Here is a 26,695-nt window from a genome sequence, read left to right on the forward strand (position 1 = left end):
TGATGTTGATATCTCTGAGAGCCAGAGCTGCCCTTCCTTAGTATTTACTGTAGTTTTATAAATTAAGGCTAATAATTTATCTTTTAATGTTTGTTTATTTGGGGGGTGGTGAGCAGAGAAGGGGCAGAAAGAGAAGATCCCAAGCAGGCTCCATAATGTCAGTGCAGAGGTGAGGGACTCGAACCCACAACCCATGAGCTGAAGCCAAGAGTGGGTCGCTTAACCGACTGAGCCACCAAGCACCCCCAAGTAAATAATTTCTTGGACCTAATGGTTTTACTATTTAACGCTAAGCTAACCCATTTTTACCTATTTTTCAGGTCCCAAAGAAGTGGATATCAAGTGCCCCTTGAATCACATCGTTTGCCTTGGTGCCAACAAATGTGTTCATTTATCCCGACTGTGCAATGGTGTCTCGGACTGCTCAGATGGGTATGATGAAGGGCCGCATTGTCAGGGTGAGTCTGTCTGTGGAACAATGCAACCATAACACTTAATTTTCATAGAGAACCTCTGCCCTGCCTTTTCTTTCACCCATAACTGTATCAGTTACTGAGAAAGCGGGAATTATATTGCCAAAAGCAATATGCATTTCTAACCTTCAGTTGTTGTGCTTTATTGAAAAATGCCATTAGAAAAAGAATACATTAGGGCTTTGAAGTTGGACTCTGAAACAATTATATATTCCATAACAACAGTACTTGTGAGCAAAAGACTAATAAGAAGTCTTTGTCACAGTAGCTTAGTACCACACAGTGTCATAAGATTATTTCTCTGAACCTTTGCTTAAATGAGGAGTATTTGAAGTAAAACCTCTACAACCATATATTTTAGTATGATGTGTTTATAGGAATTTGTCCCTAATTATTACCTTTATGAAGTTATACTTGCTTTCTTGTAGTTTCTTTTTAAAAATCAGTATCTATGTCCTACAGCAGTCATGGTTTTACCTCTATATTAATGATGAGAAGGAGATATAATTAAAACCTCAAAGTTAACAAAAAGTTAATCATAACTGGCACATTCTAATAAAACTGTTTGGAAAGAAATAAATACTTGAGAATTAAGGTAAGGACTCAAATCTGGAAACAGAATTAAGGTATCAGTCAAGTAAATTTGGGTCCAAGGTGAAGCCAGAAAAGAAACCACTGAATCACAAGTCCCTCAGATTTCCACTAGTTGAGAATAACAAAAGGGATATGTTTTGAAGCTAAGATGCCAAAGGGTAAGTAACTTGTCCTTCGTGTTGAGGTCAGTAAGACAATAAGGAATCGAAGGAGCTACAGAATACTGGAGAGGCATGTCTGGTCTCTGATCAGATTCACACAAACTCATTATTGCCATGTGCAAAAACATTCCAGGTCACTGAAGTTGGAGTTTGTCAGGAGGAGCTTTATAACTATATGTGATCAAATTGTTCAAAGTCAGCCTGTACTTTTTAAAACAGTGTGTGGTCAGCAATCTACAGGCCAAATAAAACCTGTTTGAAGTCCTGTCAGGGCTTACTGGCTTTCAATCTCCTACTCTCTGGACTGAATGAAGGAACTGGAGTCAATACCAGAGATGGAAAGATACACTGGCAAAAGAGTACATCTTAGAAAGATAGCCCAATGTGGTGAGAATGTTGGGACACCACAGACCAACTGAGTCTCTAGGTCTTTCCCTCATTCAAAAAAGGAATTACTCTGGCTCTGTGGACAGATCCAGACCAAGAAGTTAAAGGTCTTTGGTCGAGCTTCATTTTGTAGCCTGAATTCTGACAGGGTCATAGCAGGAGACAGAAGATTCTTAGTTTTAGTTATGAACACATGTGTAATAACAATAAGATACTTTTAAAATTTAAAGACCTTGTGACATGTATTATTTTTGTATAATTGGATACTAAAAAGAATGATATTAACAGAAAAAGTAAAGCAAGAAATTATAAAATGATAGGAGTCAAAGAATTTAATTTTCTTTTCAGAAATTAATTATATTTTCTAGAGCCTAATTCTATCCACTTTAGTTATAATTTAGGCTTTTTCTTACATTAAGAAAAAAAAACTTGCAGATAGACATGTGTGACCAAGCTTCTAAAAGAGCAAAACCAGCACATTGCCAGATCCTTCCTCAGAAGTGGTTGCATGAACTGGAATATCTCAAACATATCTCAGTGCTGTGAATCATATGAAAACACTTCTGATTTGTCTAATAAAATTTAGAGTTGTGCTCTAATAGATAAAGGGATATGTTAATGGTAAAACGGGATTCAAGTAAATACGAAGTATTGGAATAAAAATGGTATTAAGCTTATTATGATATTTGAAAAAGCTTTATACTTGAGAATGAGACATTTAGAGTATATAATTGCTTCAGTCTTTGTTCTTGTTCTAACTCCGGTCTCTAACAGTTCCAACTTTCACATCTTTGTCATTAGTGATAAACTTTTTTTTTTTTCCATTTTGTCAGTAGGAGGGTGATTGTACAATTTTGGCCTTTTAAATATTTCTAGATTTCACCAAAAAAGTGTTTTTAAATGCCTAAGTAATTTTTTGTGGCCAGAGTTGCACCTAGAAATAACAAGAAGTATAACTGGATTTATGTTTGCTACTTACCTTACTAGAGAGTGTGTCTTCAACCTTTCTCCTAATTCCAAGTCACAACCAGTGAAAAATTGTTTTCTAATGAGTTAATTAGGCATCAGACTGTCAAGTTTCTAAAGAACTTTCTCATCTATAGACATACAATAAGGAAGAAACCAGTTTAATTCAAACATTGCATTGATTTTTAGAGATGTTTTCCTTTTGCAGAACAATTTTGTTCAAATCACTTTCTTTCTCTAAACCCATTTCTCTTTTTGTGTTGCATTATAAGCACATACTCTAATTTAAGTAATTATACAGAAGCCAAAGACATGAAACAAAGATGGGTATGTCTTTTTTTTTTCTAATAAAGGATCCAAAGTATACTTGGTAGTATATTTGTATCTTTTATGAAAATTAATGAGAAGAAAAGTTTTGGAGATGATACTCTCTTTTGGGGAATGCTTTTGTATCAACCGAGTTGTTTTCTGAATGTTTCCTAGAAAAAATCAATTTCTTCCTGGTGAGGGTAATGAAAAGATATCTATTATTAATGATTTTCTATAACACTGATATTTTAATCTCCATAATTTAGCTTCATTTGAAGAAAGAAAAATGGATTTTTGTATATGGGTGTACTTATATGTAGGAATGTGCTTGTAAAAATTTTACAATGAGAGTGTTCAAAATCACCACATCATATTTTAGAGAATTTCATCTCTTCCTACATAGTATTTCATATTGGTAATAATATCACTATATCTAAATTGCATGAGCAATAAAAATACATTCTATACAGTACAAGCCTTCTCAGTAGAGGACATTTCCACAAAAATCCTCAAAAGCATGCAAAGAAGTGAACAAATTTAACTAATAGATGTCAAATTGCCTGAACCATATCAAAACACTATGTTAAAATTTGACCTGCTTAATGTAATGATGGTAACAGTTAAAGTGGCCATACGCAAGAGAAGCTGTCTTTTTTATTCACAGTCCTAGTCAGAGCACATTTGCAGTGCAAAATGCCCAAACACTTCAAAGTACAAGGGAACAATGATTCCCTTTCTGGCACTATCTGCTTTTACTCTATTAACAGAATATGGAACTCTTCCTGTTCCTACAAAAAGAGATTCTGTCTTCTGTGTTTCAATAAAACATGATTATGTAATCTACGTAATTGTTTTTCAGCAAACATCCCAATGTCCTTTTAAATTTGAGGAGATAAAGTGTGTGAAAAGTTTACTAAAACTGATTAGGGAATGAAATCTGCTGATATCTGAAAAGCTCACCACCCAAACAGACAAACACATACTGTTATTTTTCTATTTCTCTCTTCTATTCTGAATCTGTCCCTACATCATTCTGAATGTATAATATATTCAGTTAGTGTATTTGATATGAAACCTAAAGAAGAGTAAGATTTTCTTATATATCACCTAACTCCTTGAGTAATGCTTATTTAGAATTTTTAAAATTCTATTTTTTTCACTTTACTTGCCAGTTGGAATAGAATTTGGTTAATATATGCAATTATAATTTTCTCCATCCACCCACAGTATTCTAATGTATTTATTTTAGATTCTAGTCCTTCTAAGTATTTATTCTAATACATGTTGGATACTAATTTATTTTTAAAATTTTACACAGCTTTTTTTTCTTTTATATTACTATTCTTAAAATCTTAGCAGGAAGTACTGAAAAACCCTGCAAGTAATTTACAAATTAGAACTTTCTTAAAATGGATAGAGGTAAATGGAAAATTTTTATCTGTAATGACTCACCACAGGAGAATTAGTTAATCCTTAAAACTTCTGCTTAAATCTTGTATATATTCCAAATAATCAGAAATTAATCCAGATCAATTAATTAGATGTAATTAGTAGATTTAACAAAATTAAGTATAATACATGTAATTAAAAGTGTTAATAATTAATTATTAGCTCAAATGTTCAGGATTCTATTTTTCATTCTTTGAGAAAAGAAATATTTTATCTTGTGTGATATTTTGTTAGTCATTACAGCACTGGTTTCAGATGAGCACAGGATTAACTTGTACCAAGAAGGAAGGAAAGAAAGAGGTTGGTGAAGCTGAAGAAGAAGACAAATTTGGAGCACTTTCTTGTTGTTTTTACTTATAGTTTATTGTATCAGTGAATCTTATCCTATTCCCATTTTAAAAGTTCCCTCTGAAAAATATTGCCAGTCTCTTTTCTAAATTAAATGGGCCTATCATACTAGAGAAGGGAATTTCAGCATGCAGAATCCAAAAGCAAAGGTACAGAAAAGAGGTACAATCACAAGCAATGTTAGAGAACATGTATCTGTCAGCAACATAAAGCTGAAAGCACATGGAGGTGAAACTTCACCAGAGTGTTTTCAAGTTACTTGAAATATCAATGCGCTGAGAGCTAGAAAATAAACAGCTGTAATTACCCAGGAGGACCAGGGTTTGTGTACTCAAACCACATTTGATTTGTGCAACTTATTAGTAGATCCTGCTGTATTTTCTTTGTCATGAGTTGTGTTAACGTGATCAGGTAGTCTCAAATCTATATCACATGTAAGCATTTTCTAAACAATTAGTTTCAGTAATTGGGTTAGTTTAGTGAAGGGCTAGGACCCTTGCCACTGGTTGATTTCAGGGAGAAATTAATTATTTTTAGAAAGAAAGCAATAATTCATAGCAAGAGTAGGTCATATACAAGTGTATCATGCTTTTGTAAAGCCAATATAGATACTGTCTATATTGACAAAAGACACCTGTATGAAAATTAAAATGATCTACTTGAAGACTTTGTAAATATATGTATGTGTATATATCGTGTTTACATATACACACACAAGCATATACACAAGTATGTATATTAATTTTTTCAGAGTCTTAATTTTATAAATTCTGTTTAATTAGAAATAGGCTGTTATACAGATATCTGACTCCTTAACACTGATTAATTAGAAGTGATTGCTAAACCTATTCTGCTCAAGACTCTTGGAATTCAAATTTCAACTCGTTTTCTGAATATGTTGATGTCTACAGACAGCTAACTAGCTGAATGACTACCTGTGGGAAGAAGATGGTTAATTTCTCTCAATATCAGATCAGAATGTGAAAGGATAATCTAAAGTAGTTTGTTTGTTGGAAGTGAATCTTTTTGTTGTAGATTAACATCTTTGATTAGTATTAATATTCTATTAATTTGTGTTCTCTGCCCCACATATTTTGCAAAATAAACAATGTCAGATAAGCATACTAATAGCTTAAAAGTGATCCAACATTGAAGGATCTAGGTTAAAAACAAATTCTTTATTAAAACACCATCTCAGATTCTATATCTTTTTTCTTGGTAGATAGCGATTTAAAACTAACTTACATTATGTCCATATTTTTTGATCTAGTCTTTTTTCATGGCAAGCACATTATGGACCTCTAATTGTTACTGAATTATACTCCATTTCCAGTTGATTTTGGTTTTAAATAGATGTAAGTCAAAAATACAGGTCTACGACCTACAGCCCAGTAGATTATTTATTTTTTTTTTGTTAGCCTAACTCCTGTAGCAGTTGCTTTGGTATAGAAATTTACTACTTAGTTGGAAACAACTCCTGTTATGCCTATTCCTAAGACATACCAACCTCTTATATAGAAGGGCTTTGTAAAATCACAAAAAGCCGGAGAACTCACCTTTCCCAACTCCACCAGTAATCACTCCCCAACAGAATAGACTTATTAATAGTTCTACCCATTTTGGAATTGTTAATTTTTATGAATATTTATGGACACTGGGAGTCCTCTATCTGGATTTTTCTCTCATGGTTCTCTTCCTGATATGATGGAAAACAGAGAATAGTTTGTAAGAAATAATAATGGGCATGAGGCTAAAATGAATGTTTTAACTGTGCCAAAAGAAACACACAGCAAGGTTTTCCCTATATCCAATTCATTAACTAACTTCAGTAAACTTTTATTGAGCACAGACATCATTCTAAACACATACCTAAGCACCGAAGATGTGGAAAATCCCATTTTCTGCCTTCATGGAATCCACATGTCATACTGGAAGTATGTAAAAATTGCTAAGGAAGAATAAACTGAAGAGCATCTCACTCTGTTTGAGAAGATGCAAGAAAATTTCCCAAGAAAGCTGATGGTTGACCTGCATCTCACTCTGAGAGTTTGATAGGCAAATGAGGGGAGGAAGAAAACTTCAAAAGCAGAGAACTGTATGTACAGCAACACAAGAAAATGTTGCACACTCAAGGAAACTCTAAAGTTCTTTGGTAAGGTTGATGCAGAGGGTTTTGAATGGAGAGGGATTAGTTTGAAGCTAAAAAAAAATGCTTGGTATTAGATCTGGAGTGGTTACAGTAGAATAAGGATGCAGTATGACCTATTTAAAATGCATTGCATAAAACTAAAGAGAGAGTGGAAAATGTTTCTAGGATGTATTCTCAATATTATAAGGATGTGTATATTTTACGATTAAGCTTAAGAAGATTAGAATTGTTGCGTGTATGTAGCAGTTTCTGTGATTTATTCTTAGAAGGTTAAAATGTGCATTATTATAATCATAAAACTTTGAGCTAAATAGTCATATCTGTTTGCATTGATCAGAACAAGGCACACTAAGTGTTATTCTTTAACGTATCACTTTCATGTAATTGAACGGCAAAACAGATGACGGGGGAACCATATGAAGTGAACTCCTTTTCAGATGAAAGTTAAGAATTTGGAACATGTATTTACTATTTTAAGCAACCAGAATCCTATCTTTAGCAAGCTACCAAAGTACCACCTTAGTTGATGTCTAAGTTTTTGCTCACTTTGGGAAATGCATGACTGTTTCAATATTATTCAAAAGTATGAATTATAACAAGCTGTCACTCAGCCCTCTAATAAACCTCAAATGTGAGGCCAAATCTCCTATAATTCACTTTTTAGTTTTTGATACAAGCAGCTTTATACTTTAAAAAGTAAGGAGATAAAGCAGGTATATGAGGCGGACTGCCATCCCTAGGAGTCATGCAGAAAAGCAGTGTGAGAGCAGGGATTAAACACTGGGATCTTGAGTTTTCATTCTCCAATTTTGACTACTGAGTCTTAACATACTAACTCAGAGAAATGCATAAAATCATGATGCTTCAGCATCCTTTCTGACCCGTTTTTGAAGCAGCAAGATGGCTTGTAGAAAATCAACTGAAAACCATTTTTGAGCTAACTATATGTTCCCTGTCAGTGTTATTAATTGATTGAGCAAGAAAAAAAATGTGCTGAGTGAACAACAGGCTGAAAGACTATATAAGTTTGCAGAATTGTATGTCTCTATCTATTAGCTTTATTCCTTGAGAAAAATTAGAGTTTTGATGAGGGATGTAAAAAGGAAATGGAGAAGTTCGTTTTAACCCCTTTGAAGTAGATTTGCACTTGTTATAATGGGAAGGAAGTTAAGATAAAACTTTAAGAATCAACTTTCATAATGGGATCTAAAAGGAAAAATGAGACTTCTCAAAATCATCCAAAAGAGAAAGTTTCAATTTTGAAGGCAAAACCCAATGTTTTCAGTTAAGAATTTTTAATCCTTTCAAAATTGCAGAAAAATACTGTTTCTGCTGCCTTGTCTCTGATCCACTGTTACCTTTTACACAGCGACAGTCCATTGAATCACATGTGTGTTAATATCAACTTAACTGAATATATAAAAGTATTAAATAATATTTAGAAAAACAAGATAGCTGTAAGACTGGTGACTTCTGAGCTTTCCATAACCATTGTCTTCACACTCAAATCAAGCACTAATTTGTTTCTCATTCATGTGGAGACAGAGAAATGTGTCTGTATATTTTCAGTTTTTCCAAAATTTTCTACATATGTTTGCATATTTGTGTCTAGACAGAAGAAACACATTAAAGATTAATTTTTGAGGAAAAACCCACCATCTAGATTTATTTCTATTTATTTTCATTTATTTCTATTAGCTATTCTAACTCCCCATTAGAAGTCTTAGAGAAGGCACAACATTGACAATTGACCTCTGTATGCCACATAGGATTGTAGAACCAGTCCAGAAAACCCACTGTGGTTGTGGAAACCATAGGATGCCAACCAAAGTGAGATCACTGTGCTCTCAGAACGTCTTCAGAATTAGGTCAGTGTGACCATGAGCCAACACTCGAGCATCAGATATAAAGGAGAATGGGAAGGGCAAGCCCATAGAGCACTCTTTCAGTTCCATTAGCTGAAACATGTGGCATGTTCTTACTCAGTCTACATGTACAAAACTAAGAGTGCCAAGAGAAAAATCTATGCAGCTCAATAAATGTCTCAAACAACTATCCAATACTCTCAGAAGATGCACTAAGAAACTGAATTGTCTAATTTTACTGAGGTCAATTGAGTTTTCAAAGACATTTGAAGAAAAATATTAAAAGGTATAAATTGCACTTCAGTTTATATGGGATATCAAAATGTTTATTACCTAAAGACATATAATTTATTTTATCTAAATGTATATATAAAATATTTGTGTTTAAGTATTGTTAGATTTTCCTAGCCTACATCTACTGGATATCTAGCTGAATAGATAATTCCAGAGAATTAAAGCTTACAGATTTGTAGGCTTTGCACCTATATTTTGGTACATTTTTTCTTGTTTTCAAAACCAGGATAAGGTGATGCTTCCAGTCAAGTTCTTACTATGAGTGCTATATTCTACTTACAGATGACTCCAATTCCTTTTTAGTAAGTCAATTAAACTCATTATGCAAAACAAAATATGCAGAACTGGGAGAAACATGTTTAGAGGGTCAAAGCCTCGTTGTTTTGCCTACACAGTATTACTTACTGAGGTGAATTTTTCCATGCAAATGTGCCTTGGTTTAATTTTTCTTCCTATGTATGCATCTTCTACTTCTAATAGTTTGGAAACACCTAAAGAAGTTTGCATTTAACTTTTACCTCACTCACTTCACTGCAAGGACTGAGTAAACTGGGCAAGGCAGGCAAAGGCACAGGAAACAGTGATAAAGTGTGAAAATGCATGGAACTCATGTAGAGTAACTCATAGGGTAAAGTATACTACACGGTATGCCAGAATTATTGGTCTCAAACAATGTGCTCTTTGTCCGGAAGCGTCACTGCTGCACTTTGCTTACAGCGATTTGCTTCTTTCCATTTTGTTTCTCCTTATTTACTAGAGATATCTGCAATATGCAAAGGTCTCCTCTTTGACTATAACTACAAATAGAGAAGCAGCAATAACTTTCTCTCAGTGTGAAACAGAACTGTAGGATAATAGGGCCAGAAGGGATTTTCAGAGGTCATCCAGTCCATCCATCTGCCTTTAGACTGGACTGAACCCAAACTTGCCTACGCAGATTGCTATCCACCCAATTTGGAAGGCCTCCAGGGAGAGAAATTCTAGCAGCCATTTTTAGTAACACAGTCAATGAATAGCAATTTGTCCTCTGAGCAATGCTTGCATATTGTGTTATAAAATTCTCCATGCCTTCTCAGTTTTTAGTCTTTTTCTGTCGGTTAATCATGTTTTTCTTGCACCTCTCCAGATAGTTTCAAATTTTCAAAATCTCTAAAGTTATAGTCCACTTCTCCAAACTAACGGAGATACAGTTTAAGTGACTAGTATTCACTCTAATTGACTGTCAGAGCTTCTAACTCCTATGATTCTTCTTTACATATTTTCTTATACCTAAACATTGCCTTGTTCACTCACGTTGCATCAGTTAGGAATTGTCTTTGGCTGTGAATAATAGAGATGTTAAAAATACTGGAAAAAAAGTTATTTTTTCTCTCATGAAAAAAAGTATCCAGAGATAGAGAAATAGATGTTCCATGGCAGGTGAGGTGATTTCATGATGTGATCTGCGTTCTAGGCTCTTGTATTTCTATTCTACCATCCTTCTCATTTGACTTCCACCCTCAAGGTAGGCTAGTGGCCATAGATGGCCACTGCAACTCTATCGCATCTATGTTCCAAGAAAAGGACAGAAGAATCAAATATCCCTCCTAAGCAAGACAAACTCCTTTGTAAGGGACTTTACAGAAGCCTAACACCAAATTTCTTCTATCTTTGTGCCGTTGGCCCTTATTTGGGCCTTATTTGGGCTGAGGGATGTTGCTTTTCAAGTATACAAATACTGCCTTAATAAAATACTGCCTTAATAAAATTAGAAGTTTATGCTGCATGTGCTTTAACGGAGCAATCAGCTGGTTGACTGCTCAACAAGTAGGTGTTACAGCTGCATTATGTTTGATGAAACTTTATGAAAGATTCTAAAGGAGAGAGAGCTCGTCACTGGCTCCGTAGTTTTGAAAACCAGTGAAATGAGACGTCCAGGCCATATCCCTAAGCCTCCCTCCAGGTATAAAATTGTACAAGTTGATAAAAATATTCAGTACACCCTGGGGAATGTAAGAGAAAGGTCAGGCTGTGCTGTAGCAAAGAGGTTCCAAACGTCTAGGCGGTATGTGCATGCAGGATAGTTCCTAGGGAGCCAGGAAGGGCTGGGTGGTGCCTGAGAAACCTCCAGGTAAGTTTGGTTTGTAAGAGAAAGATCCCATCTCTCATGGTTCTGCCCTCCCTCCCATCTTCATTGTTTTACTTCCCTCTTCTTCTCATTTCCTTCCTCCTTCTATTGCTACTGTCACTCTCTGCCATATCTCATACTTTTTCACCCTTTTCATTTTCATTCCTTCAAATTTGGGCTTGAACTTGAGACTTTTAAAAAGCTTACCAGAATTTCAAAAGCTTTGCTATTATTTCACCTCTGTGGTCAGCCAACCCTATTTCATAATTTATTTTTACTATGTGGTTTGTTAACATGTATAAATGTTGTTTTATAATATTTTGAGATTACTAAATCATGTTGTTACTTTATCTTATCCCCTCTCCAATGATAAATTTCCTGTTTTTTAGTGTTTGTTTTTCTTCCCCAAGCCTTTCAGATGTTACCAATCAAATAAATAGACCCCAAATATTTTATTGCTGTTGGTTTCTATTTTATTTTGAAGGATTCTTTAACTTCCTTCTTTTCTTCATTCTTCCTTCCCTCCCTCCCTACTCCCTATGTCTGTCTGTCTTTCATTCTTTCAATTCTAAATCTCATCATGTGATTACTTCTGCCATTTTTTGTACTCAAATAAATTAATATCTGTGGGATCCAAATTAAGAAAGCAACTTTTGCCACATAGTCCTAGAAAGTATATAGGTGTGATGCAGGTGCTGAAGCATATTGTAATAAAATCTCACAATAAAAACAACATATTGGATAGTTTTACTTATATATGTATAATGTGTGTATATGCATGTATGTATATATGTGTTTATAGATACATATAGATATATGTTGTATACATATCATATATATATAGAGAGAGAGAGAGCGTGCGTGCGCAAGCGAGAGAGGAAAAAGAAGAAAAATGGAGGGAGTATGAACATAGTATCATTTGATACCATTACAGTTCTAAAATTAAAATTCTGAATTTCAAAGAAGAGGAAGATGAAGAATTCTACATTCTAAGAGAGATCAAAGTCAGAATGGAAAATGTTGGTGATTGTACAAAATTCCCTATGCAAGTAGTCATGAAGCTTTTCCTCTTCATTTTAACAATGGGTAAATCCACATCAGTGTGGTGGTGTGCTTCCCTTTTGAATGGGCAAGTGAGGAGGTGAAGAACTTCTTGGAATGAAACTAAGGTCTCTTCCATCTAGCCACTCTTTGTCAGGAATGTCTGTATAGGTTAGCTAGCCAGGACAGTGTGGCTGTTCTGGTATTAACAGTCCATGTCTTTTAAGAACCTGGGGTGGAATTTAAGGAAAGGTATTAAGCAGACTGTGTTGTAGCTTACGGGCAAGTAATAAATTGTATCATTTATCTTGAATGTATCATAGACAAGCTGCTATATAATGATTGCCACTTCAGATAGCTGTGAAATTAGGTGATTAACTAGTTGTTACTTAACCTTCTAATTTCTGTATAAGTCTAATTACATGAAACAGAAGTAGGGGTTTTGATTTTTTACTTTGCTTTTCTGTTTGGAGTGTCATTGTAACTACTGTATTGTAAATTATGGAAAATAATTGCATATGTTAAAAAATAAATTGTATTATATTCCAAAAAAATAAAAAAAATTTAAAAAATAAGCATTAAACACTAAAAAAAAAAAAAAAAAGAACCTGGGGTTGAAACAAATGTTAGAGAATTGCAGTCAGCAATAGCTGACAAACTGGAATTACTGTATTTCTAGTTTATACATTGCACTGGATTTCAGGCCCTAAAATCAGAAGAAAAAATAACTTGAGGCACACATATAAAAACATAGATTGGATTTTTAAATTGCTGTTGTATTATTATACTCCTTGCTCAAATAGAAATGATTACTATGAAAGAAAGAAATAGCCCTCTTTTAAAAAATCTAGATTCAGAGACATCCTTTATTATTGTCAAAGACTGTTTTTGTTTGTTTCTTGGCTAAACTATCTGTGTTGAAATCTAAAGTTTTATTCTAGTTTATTGTTGGATTTTTCCCCTAAAGTTGATTTGGTTCACCAATGTATATTTTCCTTTTTTCTTCAATAGCTTTTTCTATTTTCAAGTGACATTTTGTTTTTATTTTGGATGTGTAACAATTTCTGTGAGAAATATTTCCCGAAGCAAATATAAATATTTCCAATATACTAAATTATAATGATTTTTTGCTATTCAGGTACATCTTGGAATAGATAATAATTCTTTTGAAGAGGCAATTAGCACTTGGTTCAGTGACTTGAGTAGTACAACTTTTTTGATGTTTTGTTTTATTGCATGCATCCAAGGTACTACATATCTACAAAGGACCAATACTAATATAAACAAGAAATGCCCAAAGGTTTTCAGTGTAAGTTTACTAGTGTAGAAAATTAAAGGATCGTCCAATTATCTTCATGAGGTCATGAAAAGGTTGTTTACTTACTATCTTGTCAGTACAGCTTGTTATTTACCTCCATTCCAATCTAAATTAAAACTGGAAAATTGTGTCAGACAGGTTTCCTATCTCTTTAGAAAAAAATTACAATATTTAGTTGCATTCATAGATACAAATTGCTGTCGATGTTTAAGGTCATATTTTATGCTTGTAATAGTCATTAAAACTTAATATTTTGAATTATATTTGTCTATTTTTTCAGTTGGACAAATGATGTGAAAGCAAATACACATGTATAGATATGTATATAAATATATCTGATACATACAAATATACCCACATATACATATACATACATACTGAGCTTTGGAAAACTGGTCACCAATAAACAAGGCACAGAACAAAAACTTGAATTTTCTGTTTGATATGTTAAGGCCAATTTTACTTGAGAAATTAAAGAGGATGATGGAGTATTCCCCCTGCTCTTATTGTGTAATGGGAGGAGAATATATATGATCTAAGATTAGGTATGAAGCTATAATTGAACTAACGTGTTTAAAGACAAAATAAATGCTCAGCTTTAGTTACTGTTATAATTAAGTTATAATTATTTTAACAGTAACTCTGTAGAAGTCTAATTTAGTAACATAGAGCAGACTGGGTACCATTAATGCAATCACAATGGATGGAATAGACAAGGAACTACAAATGGAATAAGTATGGATGGATGATTTTCCAATTAAGGCAAAACGTCATATGTCTGAGAGAAAGTTTTGTGGGAAAAAACTCATTTTCACAAACTTATTAAAACAGATTTGAAACCTGGTGAATTGGTCTTGAAGACTATGAAATTCCAGCACATGTAACTACCAAAGGGCAAGAAAATGGTATAAAATGAACATTACATATTTATATGGTATGCATGTGGCAGATGGACCCGAATTAGGTAAAGAAAAAAAGAATTGGATAGGAATAAGATCCAAAATTGATTCAATGTCAACTATTTTGTACGACCACATAGAATTCATCAACCCAATATTCTTAGATCACCTTTGTAGTTAGAAACTAGATCTTAAATTGTAAGGAACTGAATCAGATGTAGAGAAGGAAGGATCATGTCTTGTAAAGAAGGGAAAATAGAAGAAAGACATTATATGAAAATGCTTTTTTTTTTTTAATTCTAAAGCATACCCAAAGAATGTCTCATGGGTAGGTCATTACTTAAGGTAGCTTTCTTCAGAATTCTGTATTCATATTAGTTTTTTGTTCTTTATAAAATTGGTCTTCAGAAATACGGTTGGTTTATTCAATCTTTTAGTTACCTATTAGATAAATATTTGCTGAAAACCCAGTATAAGCCAGTCACTATGCTGGGCTCTGGAAATGTGCAGATGGTTTTTATTCTCAAGCATTCCCTAAATTATGTGTGGATACCATTCACCAGCAGAAAATTGTAAGCTAATGTAGTCAGAGCACAGATAGAAACAAAGTATTGCCTTTAGAGAAGTCACAATTGGACCTAAAGCTTGAGTGCCTGAAAGGAATATTGCCATGGATCAATTCTAAGTATATCTATCACTTATAAGGAACATGATCAGAATACACTGAATTTTACTTAGAATCACATTATATATTTTTTTTAATTGTAAACTTGCTTTTATTTTTTTTTTATCTTCAAAGGAACAATAATTAGGTATTTCATTTCTTTTTTTTTTCCCTTAATATTTTATTGTCAAATTGTTTTCCATACAACACATCCTCAAAGGCAAGGGACATTATATTTTTTAAATATTTTAATCAATTTATTTGGGTGTGAAATAATTTTCAGAGTCCATAGAAATGTTTCCCAATACTTTTTACATCTATTTCATTTGAAATTGGCCATATTACTTCCAGATATATTTATTAAAAAGGAGGATTAATGGGCTGAGATACTTCATTTTGGGCCTCACCCAATGGTCCTGTTGACATCAGAATTAAAGCCTCCTTTTCAACACTAGGAAAAATGAAGCTTTTATTGCCAATATTGCCAATCAGTGTGTTGGGCCTGAATTTCTTTCGCTCCCCCACCGTGCCTTTCATACAACTCATTAGGAATTACATAGAAGTGCTAGAAATCCACTGCTTTCTTATCCCCACTCTGTCTTAAATCCACCAGTACTTAATTTGGTGTATATATGATTATGTCTTTCCTCCCATTTATGTCCATCACCACAGAGCTATAATCATTACAGAGGCTCTTACTTTTTCTTCTTTTCTGAGTCTTTCACTGTGCCCTCTATAATCCACAGTCCACTGTCTTTGGAACTCCCTACATGCTCACCCTTATCTCTCAAAAATTCATCAGCTTCATGGCCTTCCCTGTGTCCCCTGCAGGTCTCTCTCAAATTAAAGTTGTTTTTTCCAAAATATTCTATTATTGGGCACAAAGTGGCAATTTTAAGGTAATTTTCCTCCCTCCTCCTCATTACTGCAAGAACATTCTCTATCTCTAAAAATGTTCAATTTTATAGCTCATGCCATTAGAAGATTTTATCCATTTCTCTTCATTGCTGTTATACATACTGACACCCAAGTCATTCTTCTTTCTTTTACAATCATTGTAGTTTTGTCTATCCAATACTACTTCCATCTTAATTCTTGGAAATTTCAATGTACTTTTATATAATGTTTATAGTAATGTTTATAATAACTTGTTTTCTCCATTTTTTTCCCCACAATGTCAGCTACTCACACCAGTTGCTATTCTCTTGAATCTAGAATTTGCTCTTGGTAACTATTGAAAGCCCTCCATCATCTCACTTTTAGTCAACCCTCTTTTTTACCATAGCCAGCTATCTTTTCTGGCTCACTACCTTTACTCTCTTTTATGAGATGGTAAAGTACTATCTACTACTTCCATCCCAATAACTACCAGAACATTATATCCATTTATACTCCCAGATTTTCACAGGTTTAGACACACTTGATGTGTTCACTGTCAATTTTATTCTTTAATTCCATAATATATCATTTAGTCACTTCACTTCATAGTATCTCAACTCCTTTAGCCATTTCTTGCTACCTCATACTCAATTGGCAAAAACACATCCCTAATTAAATATAATTTTCCATCTACTCTGTTCCTTTATCTGATAACTGAACCTGGCTGAAAACAAACAACCATATTGACTTTCAATCCATGACCATAAGCTTCAATTTTGTCCTTAATATTATCAGCCAATCACATTATACAATCTGAACTAACTTTGTGTTCTTGAAGATATTTTACAATATGTCTCCTCTCAGACCAACCCTTTCTTACCCATAATTTCCCAATTAATGATTTTACTTCCCAGTAGGCTGAGAAAACTGAAAGGACCATACTATAATGTGCACTGACTCCCATCACTACAAGGCACATATCTACTCTTTGACATCTACACTTACTATTGACCTGATACTATAAATGACTTATCTATGGTCTTACCTGATGCCAATACAAGTTTTCATCTGTTCTAGGCTACTGAAATACATTGATCTATCTCTTCCTCTCCCTCTTTTACATCATTAATTTGTCACCTTTACAGGATCATTATAATGAATAATCAGTCATATCTTTTGTCTTGAAAAAAATATATATATATACATATATATATGTATATATATATATGTATATAAATGAATAAATAAGTAAAATTTCCTGACTCCACTTCCCCTGTCATCTATTGTGCTATATCTCTGTTTCTCTTACATTGTTTCCATTTCTCTTACTCTCGCTCTCTATTAAACATACTACAGTTAGGCTTTCTTTTGCACCACTCCACTACAATTGTTCTTATCAAGGTCACCAATAACCTCTGCAATGGTATACCCATTCAATTTACAAATGTTTTTCTTAATTTCTCTATTAGTAATTTCTCACATAGCTGATCATGTTCTCTTCACTAAACATTATTCACTTACCTTTCAGGATACCTCCACACTGTTTGTATTCTCCTTAGCTCTCTAATTACTTCTATGCTACTCATTTATTATTCCTCTATATCTTCTTAAGTAACCTCAGTCCTTATCTTGTTTTCTTTCCTTTTCTCTACTTAATTTACAGTTTTGGTGATATCATTAATTCTCAAAGCTTTGGACATCATCTCTGTGCCAATGACTTCCATTTGCTTTTTTAGTCCAGTCTGTTTTCTAACTCCAGAAATCTACATCCAACTGCCTTTTCTATGTCTCTGATAAATACCTCATACTCACATGCCCAGAGTCTTCTCCACTCCTCACAATAATTACACTTACAGCTTTTTTTCTTTTCAGTTGGTGACAGCCTTTTAGTTTCTCACACCAAAATATTGGAGAATTTTTTGACTGATTTCTTTAATTCCCCAAGTTGAATTCATCTCAGGATATATTATTAGCTCTATCTTCTAAATATATCCAAAACTCTATTACTTTTCACCAGTTCTACTGCTATTATCAAATAATTACCTTGTATTTGGATAATTACAATAGCCACATACCATGTCTCCCTTACACCAACATCATCATATCATATTCTGTTCTCAACAGACTACCTAGGTGACCTGCTAAAATTTTGTATCAGATCATATCAGGACATACCACTCTTACTCAAACCTAATTCGTGGATTTCCCTATTATATTCAAAATAAAGTCTAAAGTCCCTCAGTGACATAAGAAGCCATATATAATCTGGCTTCTTATTGTTTGACACATAATTGGTTATTCCTTAAAGTATTAGTCTTCTTTTTCTAAAGTTTATCAGAGATGCTTTTGCCTTTGATTCTTTGTATGAGTTGTGACATAACGGCGGGGGGGGGGATATTTTCTTATTACCATTTTATTCTTTTAGAATTCTTATAATCAGGAATAGCTAAAGACACTGATGATTGCTATAATAGAAAATTGATTACTGTGGATGATAATTAGATTGGCCATTTTTTAAAAATGCATAACTCTGAAGAGAATGCAGTCTGGTGTCAATTACTTGCAAGAAAAACATAAAGAGCAACATGCAAAGTTTTAGTAGCTAGATTTAAGAAGAATTTTGTTTCAAAGTAAAGTCATTTATCCTAGTGTTTTATTCTGCTTTACAAGTCCAAGACCAATATGAGTCAGCTTAGTCTTTCAGAGTTTTTATCTTTGTGATTGCACAAATCCTCTTCATCTCCCTTGTCTTCTATCCACCCACAGTATCCTGTTTTCCTGGCATTCAAGTAGAGAAAGACAGTGAAGGATCTTGCCCTTGGTTCCTCATCAGGTTCAGAAGAAATGCTGGTCAGCTCTACGGTTGGGCTAAGGGAACATCTACCTGCACTAACATATCTCTCTAAGCCATTTATTAACTCTCTATCACTAATTAAGTCATGGAAGGATCTTGTGGAGGCATAGCTGCACTATACACCAACCTTGTACTGAGAGCTTCCAATTTATTTGGGAGATGGGCCAATGTATAAATATATTTTTACATGTAAATATATATTTAAATATAAATCTTTACATATAAATTTTAGCTAGAGTTAAAGACAGTTGTGTACTCTGTTTAATGTACACTCCTACCTGAGGAAATTGATAAGTGGTAGATTCTCTGGCGGCTTTTACAGCTAGGTAAATATGTTGAAATATGGTCCTGCCCAGTTTTGTGAGTCAAACTTTAGCACAGCTTTATTAACTAGGAACTGGTTCTGAATCAGGGTGCTTCTAGACTGACATTTGTGTTTGTCTTAGGACTCTGGAAATCAGTTGTGCACTGGTAATTAAATGTAGCCCTGAGGCCAATTTCCCCTTGACAGATTACTATGCAAGAAAGTCAAATTTATATCCACTTATACATGAACCTTTGTATGACAAACCTAAGAAAGAAAATGAGGAGAAACTAGGACCATTTTTTAGATGACTCTTTCTGGATGTACTTGGGTGGCACAATTGCTTAAGTGTCCAACTCTTGATTTTGGCTCAAGTCATGATCTCACAGTTCATGAGATTGAGCCCCACAACTGGCTCTGTGCTGGCAGCTTGGACCCTGCTTGGGATTTTCTCTCCCTCATTCTCCCCACTCCCCTGTTCGCTCTCTCTCTTTCTCTCTCGCTCTCTCAAAATAAATAAACATTTAAAATGACTGATTTCTGTATTCAAGAAAAGAACTTTTCTAACCTTGATCAGCTTAGTGTATCTGAATGTTAAAGCCAGATGCTCTTTAATTGTGTTATGAAACAAATATTGGCTAAAAATTGATTGGCCTTAGTGTTTACGTTTTTGTTTTGTTTTTTTTGTTTTTTAAGTGAGTTAGGGACACAGAATACAGTTAGATTTTATCCTTTGATCATTGTGGAAAATGGCACTGAGTTAACCTTTAAAAAATTACATTTGCTTTGGATATGTACTATGTACACGAACCATAACAGAATGAAGCTATTTTTGTGTGTTTGTTTGTTTGTTTTTAATCAACTTAGATTAATCCCTCCTTCTCTCCTGGAAAGGATGATACTAAGCTAAACATCTTTCCAACACACAATGAATTAGGAAAAATAGTAGCCTTTCAGGGTCCATCAACTTTGATTTGAATGGTGTGTCACTGCCTACCTGATCATGGCCTAAAAACATCCTCAGCTCATTTTCTCTGTCCTTTTCCTAGTCTGTACCGAGAGTTCCAATATTGGTACAAGAAGAAGAGAAGCAGACATCCTTCAAAACACCAAGTGTCCTGGACATTTTTTCACAATTACTTGTTCTCATTTATTTTTCTATAAGCCTAGCCTAAATGCAGGACCTAGTACTGAGTTATGCTTTTCCTTTTGGGAAATTACCCCTTTCTCATTTCTTTTACAGCCACATTTCTTGTAGGAAAATAATGAAGACGCTTACACATAGCCAGTTTTTTTTCCACAGTGGCTGTGTATCTGTCTAACCTGGAACATTTAAATTCCTAATCTCTCCCTGTATCATACTGTGCTATCTTCTGAATTGCCTTCAGCCCTGTGGCCTCCTACAATTTCTGTTTTACCCCAATCTCTCTCCACCACACCCCCTTCCAAAACGTGTTCTTTCCTGGGCCTACATCTTCTGTCTTGCTAGTCTTAATTTGAGTCATCCTATCTTTCTGAGTCATCCTATTTGCTTTAGCTACCACCTACTTACCTGTGACTCCTACCTCTGCTTTTTTCATCTCTCCTGAGATCCAGGTGTGTATTTCTGACTCTCTCCTACACACTTCACATGTATGCCCTACAGGCATATCAAACTCATGTCCAAATCTGAACTCATCATATTTTACCCTAACTCTTCCTTCTGTCTATATTGTTTAATTTTGTAATGATCCATATAATGACCCATGCCAGACTCCTGATACCATACTAGAATATTCCTTTTCCCTCACCTTACCTAAAATATGCACCAATTCAATGTTATTCTCACTGTTAGCTAGTTCCAGAATCCATCAACCTCCATCTGTCTGATTCTGTCTGAGTTCTGCTTATAATAACATGTCAACAATATTAAGGTAATCACCTTAACACTTTTTTGCCATCTATACCAACCCATTCTGATCTGTGATCTGTTTAGTCAGCAAATCTTTCTAAGATACAAAATTAATAGTGGGTCCCTTGCTTAAACCAAATAGATGAATGATAAACTCTTTAGCAAGGTAGAAACAGTGTTTTTATCTATTTCTCTAGCCTTATCTTCTGGTCTTCTCATGCGCCTTAGATTTCAGCTAAACAAAAACTTACTGGGTTCATTATAATCAGTGGCTTTTGGTTTTGCATATCCTATATCCACTCTTTGAAACATCTTCATTTGTTCCTGTTCATCAGAAAGCAATCATCTTTGGAAACTCAGTCTAAGTATTTTATCTCTAGGAAGATCTTCTGGAACTAGGTTGCCCTTTTCATATCTGCCTTTCCATACCTTATTTTGTAGCATTACAGTCAATCATTACTTCACTTATTCAAGAAGTATTTATTGAGCATGTATAATGTATTAGGCCATGTGCTGGTTATTAGATTGAAAAATAATAGTGTCTCTGATCCCAAATGTTCACATGCAAGGACAAAGCAGACTTGTAAATAAATGAATACAATGTGTATGAATAATTGTGCCCTCTGTATTTGAAATAATGTGATATGACATGAAGATCATAGGTGTATCAGGATCCATATAGAATGACAGAAATAACTCTGACTTTAAACAGGAAATTTAAGGCAGGAAATTTTTACATAGTTAGGAGAAGTACTTTAAAGTAAGCAGCAGAGGATATGCTAGACTGAGGGGTGGTGAAAGGAAGATTCTGTAGTACTGGTCCCAACTGGTCCCAGAACAGTTAGAGCCATGGAGAAGATGCAGTTGATGCCAGAGATCCTGAGTAAGGTGAATAGGGAAAAAAAAACCATTTCTTCCCCTTCTAGTCACCACTTCTCACTGCTGAACTCAGAAACCAGTGAATATAGGAGTTGTGGGAATGAAACTTTTAGTCTTGATTTTTTTCTCATTTATTGTATGAGACAGCGAAGCCTCCCTCGTGAGCTAGTGTGATAATTAGTGGCAATGTATATAAAACACCCTGATAGTGCACTGGGAAAACTTAATCTTCTCTGAATGAAAGGGAATATCTTTATCAATTTGCACAGATTCAAATTTAAATGGCACCAGTTTCAAAACTAGGTATTTACCCATCTGCCTCATCACCTTTATACATCTCATACTTAACAGAGTATCTGGAATTCATATTAATTTTTGATTGTTCATGTATCTAACAATATTCCTGGCTGCATGTGCTAAATTAGATAAGAATATACAATGCATTCTTGCTCCATGATTCAGTGCATCTGTCTAGATCCCTTGATCTAGATGGGAGATCCCTTGCTCCCCCATGACCCCATTCCCAGGTGTTTAGTAGTTTCTTTCAAGCTGCATTCATAAAATAAAAGAAAAGTGAATGTCACTATCAAGATCTTCTGCAGTGTTCTGTTCCAGCATGGGCCCAACTTTTCCTGGCTAGGACGCTTCAGGCTGCACTCTTGAGAAGATGCCAACTGCTGATCAAACAACAAAGAGTAGAATTCTGTCCCTACTGGGCACAATGGACTCCACCTGTTAAAGCAGAAGAAAAACACTTTAGAAATCTGATCTTAGGAAGATATGTAAATTTTTCTGCTTTAAAAAAAAGTGCCTTTGAGATATTTATTCAAATAGGCTGACATCAGATAACCATTCATAATCAATTAAATAGATCAATCTTTTACAAAGCTTTTGGCCAGGCATAGGTTCACTTAGCCAATGAACATTTTCTTATTTCTTATTCTTAAAACAATTCTTATTCTTGGGAATTACAATTCTGCCATGTAAGGTTGAGTGATCATTTGTGACCAGTTACTTTGTGTCCCATTTTGAATGCAAATATGGTGATGATGGCTTAAAAGAAAAATATGCTTGAAAAGCTTTAGTCAACATTATTGGTTATTGTGTATAAAAGAGGTGATATCAGAGAATTTCCATTGCCTTCTTAGTCTTAGACAAAAGCTCTTTGTAGAGATTAGGAGAAGGATCTCCTGTCAGGTAAAATTGATCAATCTTCATCTATTTCCCAGAATAGCTCTACTCTTTTCTTCTCTAAGATGTTTACAGGGTAAATACATTTGCATTCAAACTTAGAATGGGAAAAGTGTTCACCAACTGACTTTCACCAAAGAGAAAAGGATAAAGGTTGGATTTTAAATGGAAGAGGAGTGATCTCAAATAGCAGTCCTAAGATGCAAGAGGAATTGTGAGCAAAGATATTAGTAAATATGTAGGTAAATCTAAAACTATAGTGTAGTATATATTAATAGATTTTATTTAATTTATATAGACTGAAAACAAATGTTATCATAAGTCATGGTGGAGGAGTGATTGAGATCAAGTTTTCTTGATTGGTCTGTTCATATCATTCAAGTGGCCCTATAGTGTTGGTCCTAACAGGCCAGTGAGCACAGGGCAGCATCAGGTCTTAATGAGAGGATAGAATTTCCTGCCAACACATTCCTCATTTTGCCCTTACCCAAGAAAAATCTTTTTCACTTGTTCATAAGAGAAAATTTGTGCAATCTCCACTCTTTATAAAATTAGAAAGTGCATGGCTAAAATAATATTTTTGATGGTAGAATCTGGAGAGCTCTGGAGAGTTCCATTATAAATAAGCCATTTTAAATTGAGTGGTTTGTAAAATTATATTTTGATTTTGAGACAGCCTGTGTACTTTAAATTCTAAAGTTTTTTTTCTGTCCTGCATGAGGAAAAAAGTTATGTGCCAAATTTCCACTTTTCAATGTTTTTTTTTAAATAAGTATTTTAAACACATAATGAAATATATGCTTCTTATACTTAAGAAAGTTACCTTAAATATTTGATGAGAAGATGTATGCTAGAAAGATTAGACTTTTAGTATACACATTTCAAAATAATTATGGAAGCAATTTCATACGATTATATGAGATTATTTGTCAAATATTAGATGTCTCACATAGCACCTTGCATAGTACTTCAATAAGCATTTGTTGCATGGCTTGAAAAACTTGTTAAAGTATGGATGATGGTGACCATGGAAACTGGATGACTATGGGAAACTAATAGAAATGGGTTTTCAGTTGAGAAGTGTGATTAACATTTGTTTTTGAATGATGTGAGGAAAGGGTAAAGAAAAAAAACATTCTAGATGGTTGAACAGTATGAATAAAATCTGGAAAAAAAAAACAACAGGAAAGCAAATGCATATTCTTTACCAGTACCTCTCAGACTCAAAATAATATGGTGTTTTGAAGGAAGACCTTTAAAAAAAAAAAAAAACAGGCTACTTGTGAGATAATGTAGCCATTCAGTGGTAACATCCAGGAGGTACAAAAGTGGTAAGGATGGTTACATCCGGGACACACAAGAAAGTGAGATAGGAAAAGTAGGTTACTTCCAAAGAAAGAAGTTACTTCCTGGGAAAATCAGCAAGTGTTCAATGGTATGGTTCCAGAAGATTAGATTTATCATCCAGAGGAGACTGAGGAATACTTGTTGGGAACCAAGTAGATTCTAGAATTGCAACCAGTATAAAAGACAGCATTGCAGACACATGGGAAATCTCTTCACTGCAAAGGATTAGAGATGTCTTGGCCTCGTTCCAAGACCCCACATTTGCCATGTAGTAGACACTGTGTTTTTTGAGAAAATCACACTAATGAAGATGCATCTAGCACTTGCAATGGAGTTAGAGAAAATAGTGTAGAATTAATCACTAAAGGACTGGATCAAATTGATGGAATAATAAATTTGTACAATTATAAACTAATCAATATCAAATATATTCTATCTCCAAGAAACACAAGAATTTTCATTTAAAAATTGTGTCCTGTCAGGCATTACCAATCTTCTTAGACCCAGTCATTCTAGCGCTGTATTATTTGTACCAAAATTTGAGGGATGCTGGTTCCTGGATGTGTGTTACAAATATAGGCATTTTCCTTAGATCGCTTGCCAATTTGGAGAAGTATCCAGGAGTGCTCTACAATCCTCGCCCTTTCTTTCTAGCCTCCTTAATTTGTTTGAAGAATGTTGTAGGTATCTCATACATTCCAAGTGAATTCATCCTTTTTTTATTTTTCAACTTTGTACAGCTTTCCATCATGGTATTGAGTTACAGAGTAATGGATAAACTCACTTTTTTTCTCCACTCAACTATTTAAATATTCACAAAGGCAAAATTTTATAAATAGTTATTAAAGGGATGAATTGAAGGCAAATGCTTCAGCTTAACTTGGCTAATTTACCCAAGAGAGTCATTGAGGAAAACTGAGCTGATTACCTTTGTGTCCCTATCATCTCTGCAACAATTGTCCTTGAGACTGCTTTGGGATTTGGAATTTTTTGAGTTGTTCCAAAATTAATTTTGGCAAAACATGAAAAATTTCTTTTGACAAAAGATTAACTATAAACATATATATTTTTTATATCAGACGTAAAATACTAGGAGGTAATCAAAAGTCTCAAGCATGTATCTTGTATAAAAGAAGACCTTCACTTTGTGGCCAGCATGTTTCATAGCTTGTTATCTCTTCTAGGAAGAAAATAAAATAGATAATTCACTCTGTAGGTATAATCATGTAGGTAAATTCTACGGGGCTGTTGTTGTTGTTCTGTATAGTATCCACAAGTGTCTAGGATACTAATATAGTAGGCATTCAACATATATTTTCTGAATTAATTTGTATATTGATACCTATATAATTGCCTTGATAGCTTTCCATCTGTTATTAGTGTTGATTATTGTGTAATATAAATAATCTGTCTCTGCTCCAAGTAAAATTGTTTCTCAAAGTTTAATTTCTAAGAAAACACTACTGCTTCACTAAGAGTATAAATTTAGAGCACTTTATTGATAAAAATTGGTTAGATTTAAAGCTTACAGGTGGTATTCTGTTTAAGGAATGACAGATGGGTTAATGTATCAAACATGCACACAATCAGGATCTGTTATGCAAGTATAAGATTCTTGCTGGCGAATATTTAGATTATTTTGTTTAGAAATGCATTTTTCATGAATTGTGAGAGCCAAGTAAACATTGTGTTAAAGCAATTTTACACTATTTATAGGAACATGTTTTGTTGAAAAACAGAATAGTTTGTAAACACTTTAGTGATTTTAACCTAAACCATTACTGTCATTGCTTTAAGATGTCTCATTTGAGAGCTGACTCCTAGAGTTAAAAAATATATTGTATATACAATATACAGGAAAGTGTACCCAATTATGTTTTAACACTACCGCCCCCCTGAAAAAATGAGTTCAATGTAAATGAAAATTGACTTAAATGGATACACCAAAAACTGCAAATTAGTGTTATGGTTCTGTTTGAGTTAAAGAAATACTATTCTTAGTGATATTGGGAAAACATACTTAATCATTATAATATTCTCCCTAATTATGTATATTCATTTAAAAAATATAACCCATTCATTTTTAAACATAATATTCTGATTCCTTAATGGTGAAGTTGATGATAATGATGATATATATGTAAGAAAGAGTTTTTGAGTTTATTCTCCATCTTACTAAGTACTTTTTGTGCATTAACTCATTTATAACCACAGAAACTCTATGTACTAATACAATTAAAATCTACCTACAAATGAGGAAATTGAGGGCTTGATAAATTGTGCCCTGATGAACTATTAAGTTGTTGGGTACCAGTACTAATTAAAT

At 33.9% G+C, this 26,695-nt stretch overlaps 1 protein-coding gene across 1 annotated transcript in view; it reads left to right on the plus strand.

The window, feature by feature from the left end:
• Positions 1 to 26,695, plus strand: part of LRP1B (LDL receptor related protein 1B) — a 1,807,041-nt gene that overhangs the window by 639,874 nt on the left and 1,140,472 nt on the right. Inside the window, exon 3 of the mRNA XM_029933319.1 lies at positions 321 to 458. Coding sequence (XP_029789179.1) covers positions 321 to 458 — 138 coding nt within the window. The remainder of the gene's footprint in view (positions 1 to 320; positions 459 to 26,695) is intronic.

The sequence above is a fragment of the Suricata suricatta genome, chromosome 3, assembly GCF_006229205.1.
Source record: "Suricata suricatta isolate VVHF042 chromosome 3, meerkat_22Aug2017_6uvM2_HiC, whole genome shotgun sequence".
Taxonomy (NCBI): domain Eukaryota; kingdom Metazoa; phylum Chordata; class Mammalia; order Carnivora; family Herpestidae; genus Suricata; species Suricata suricatta.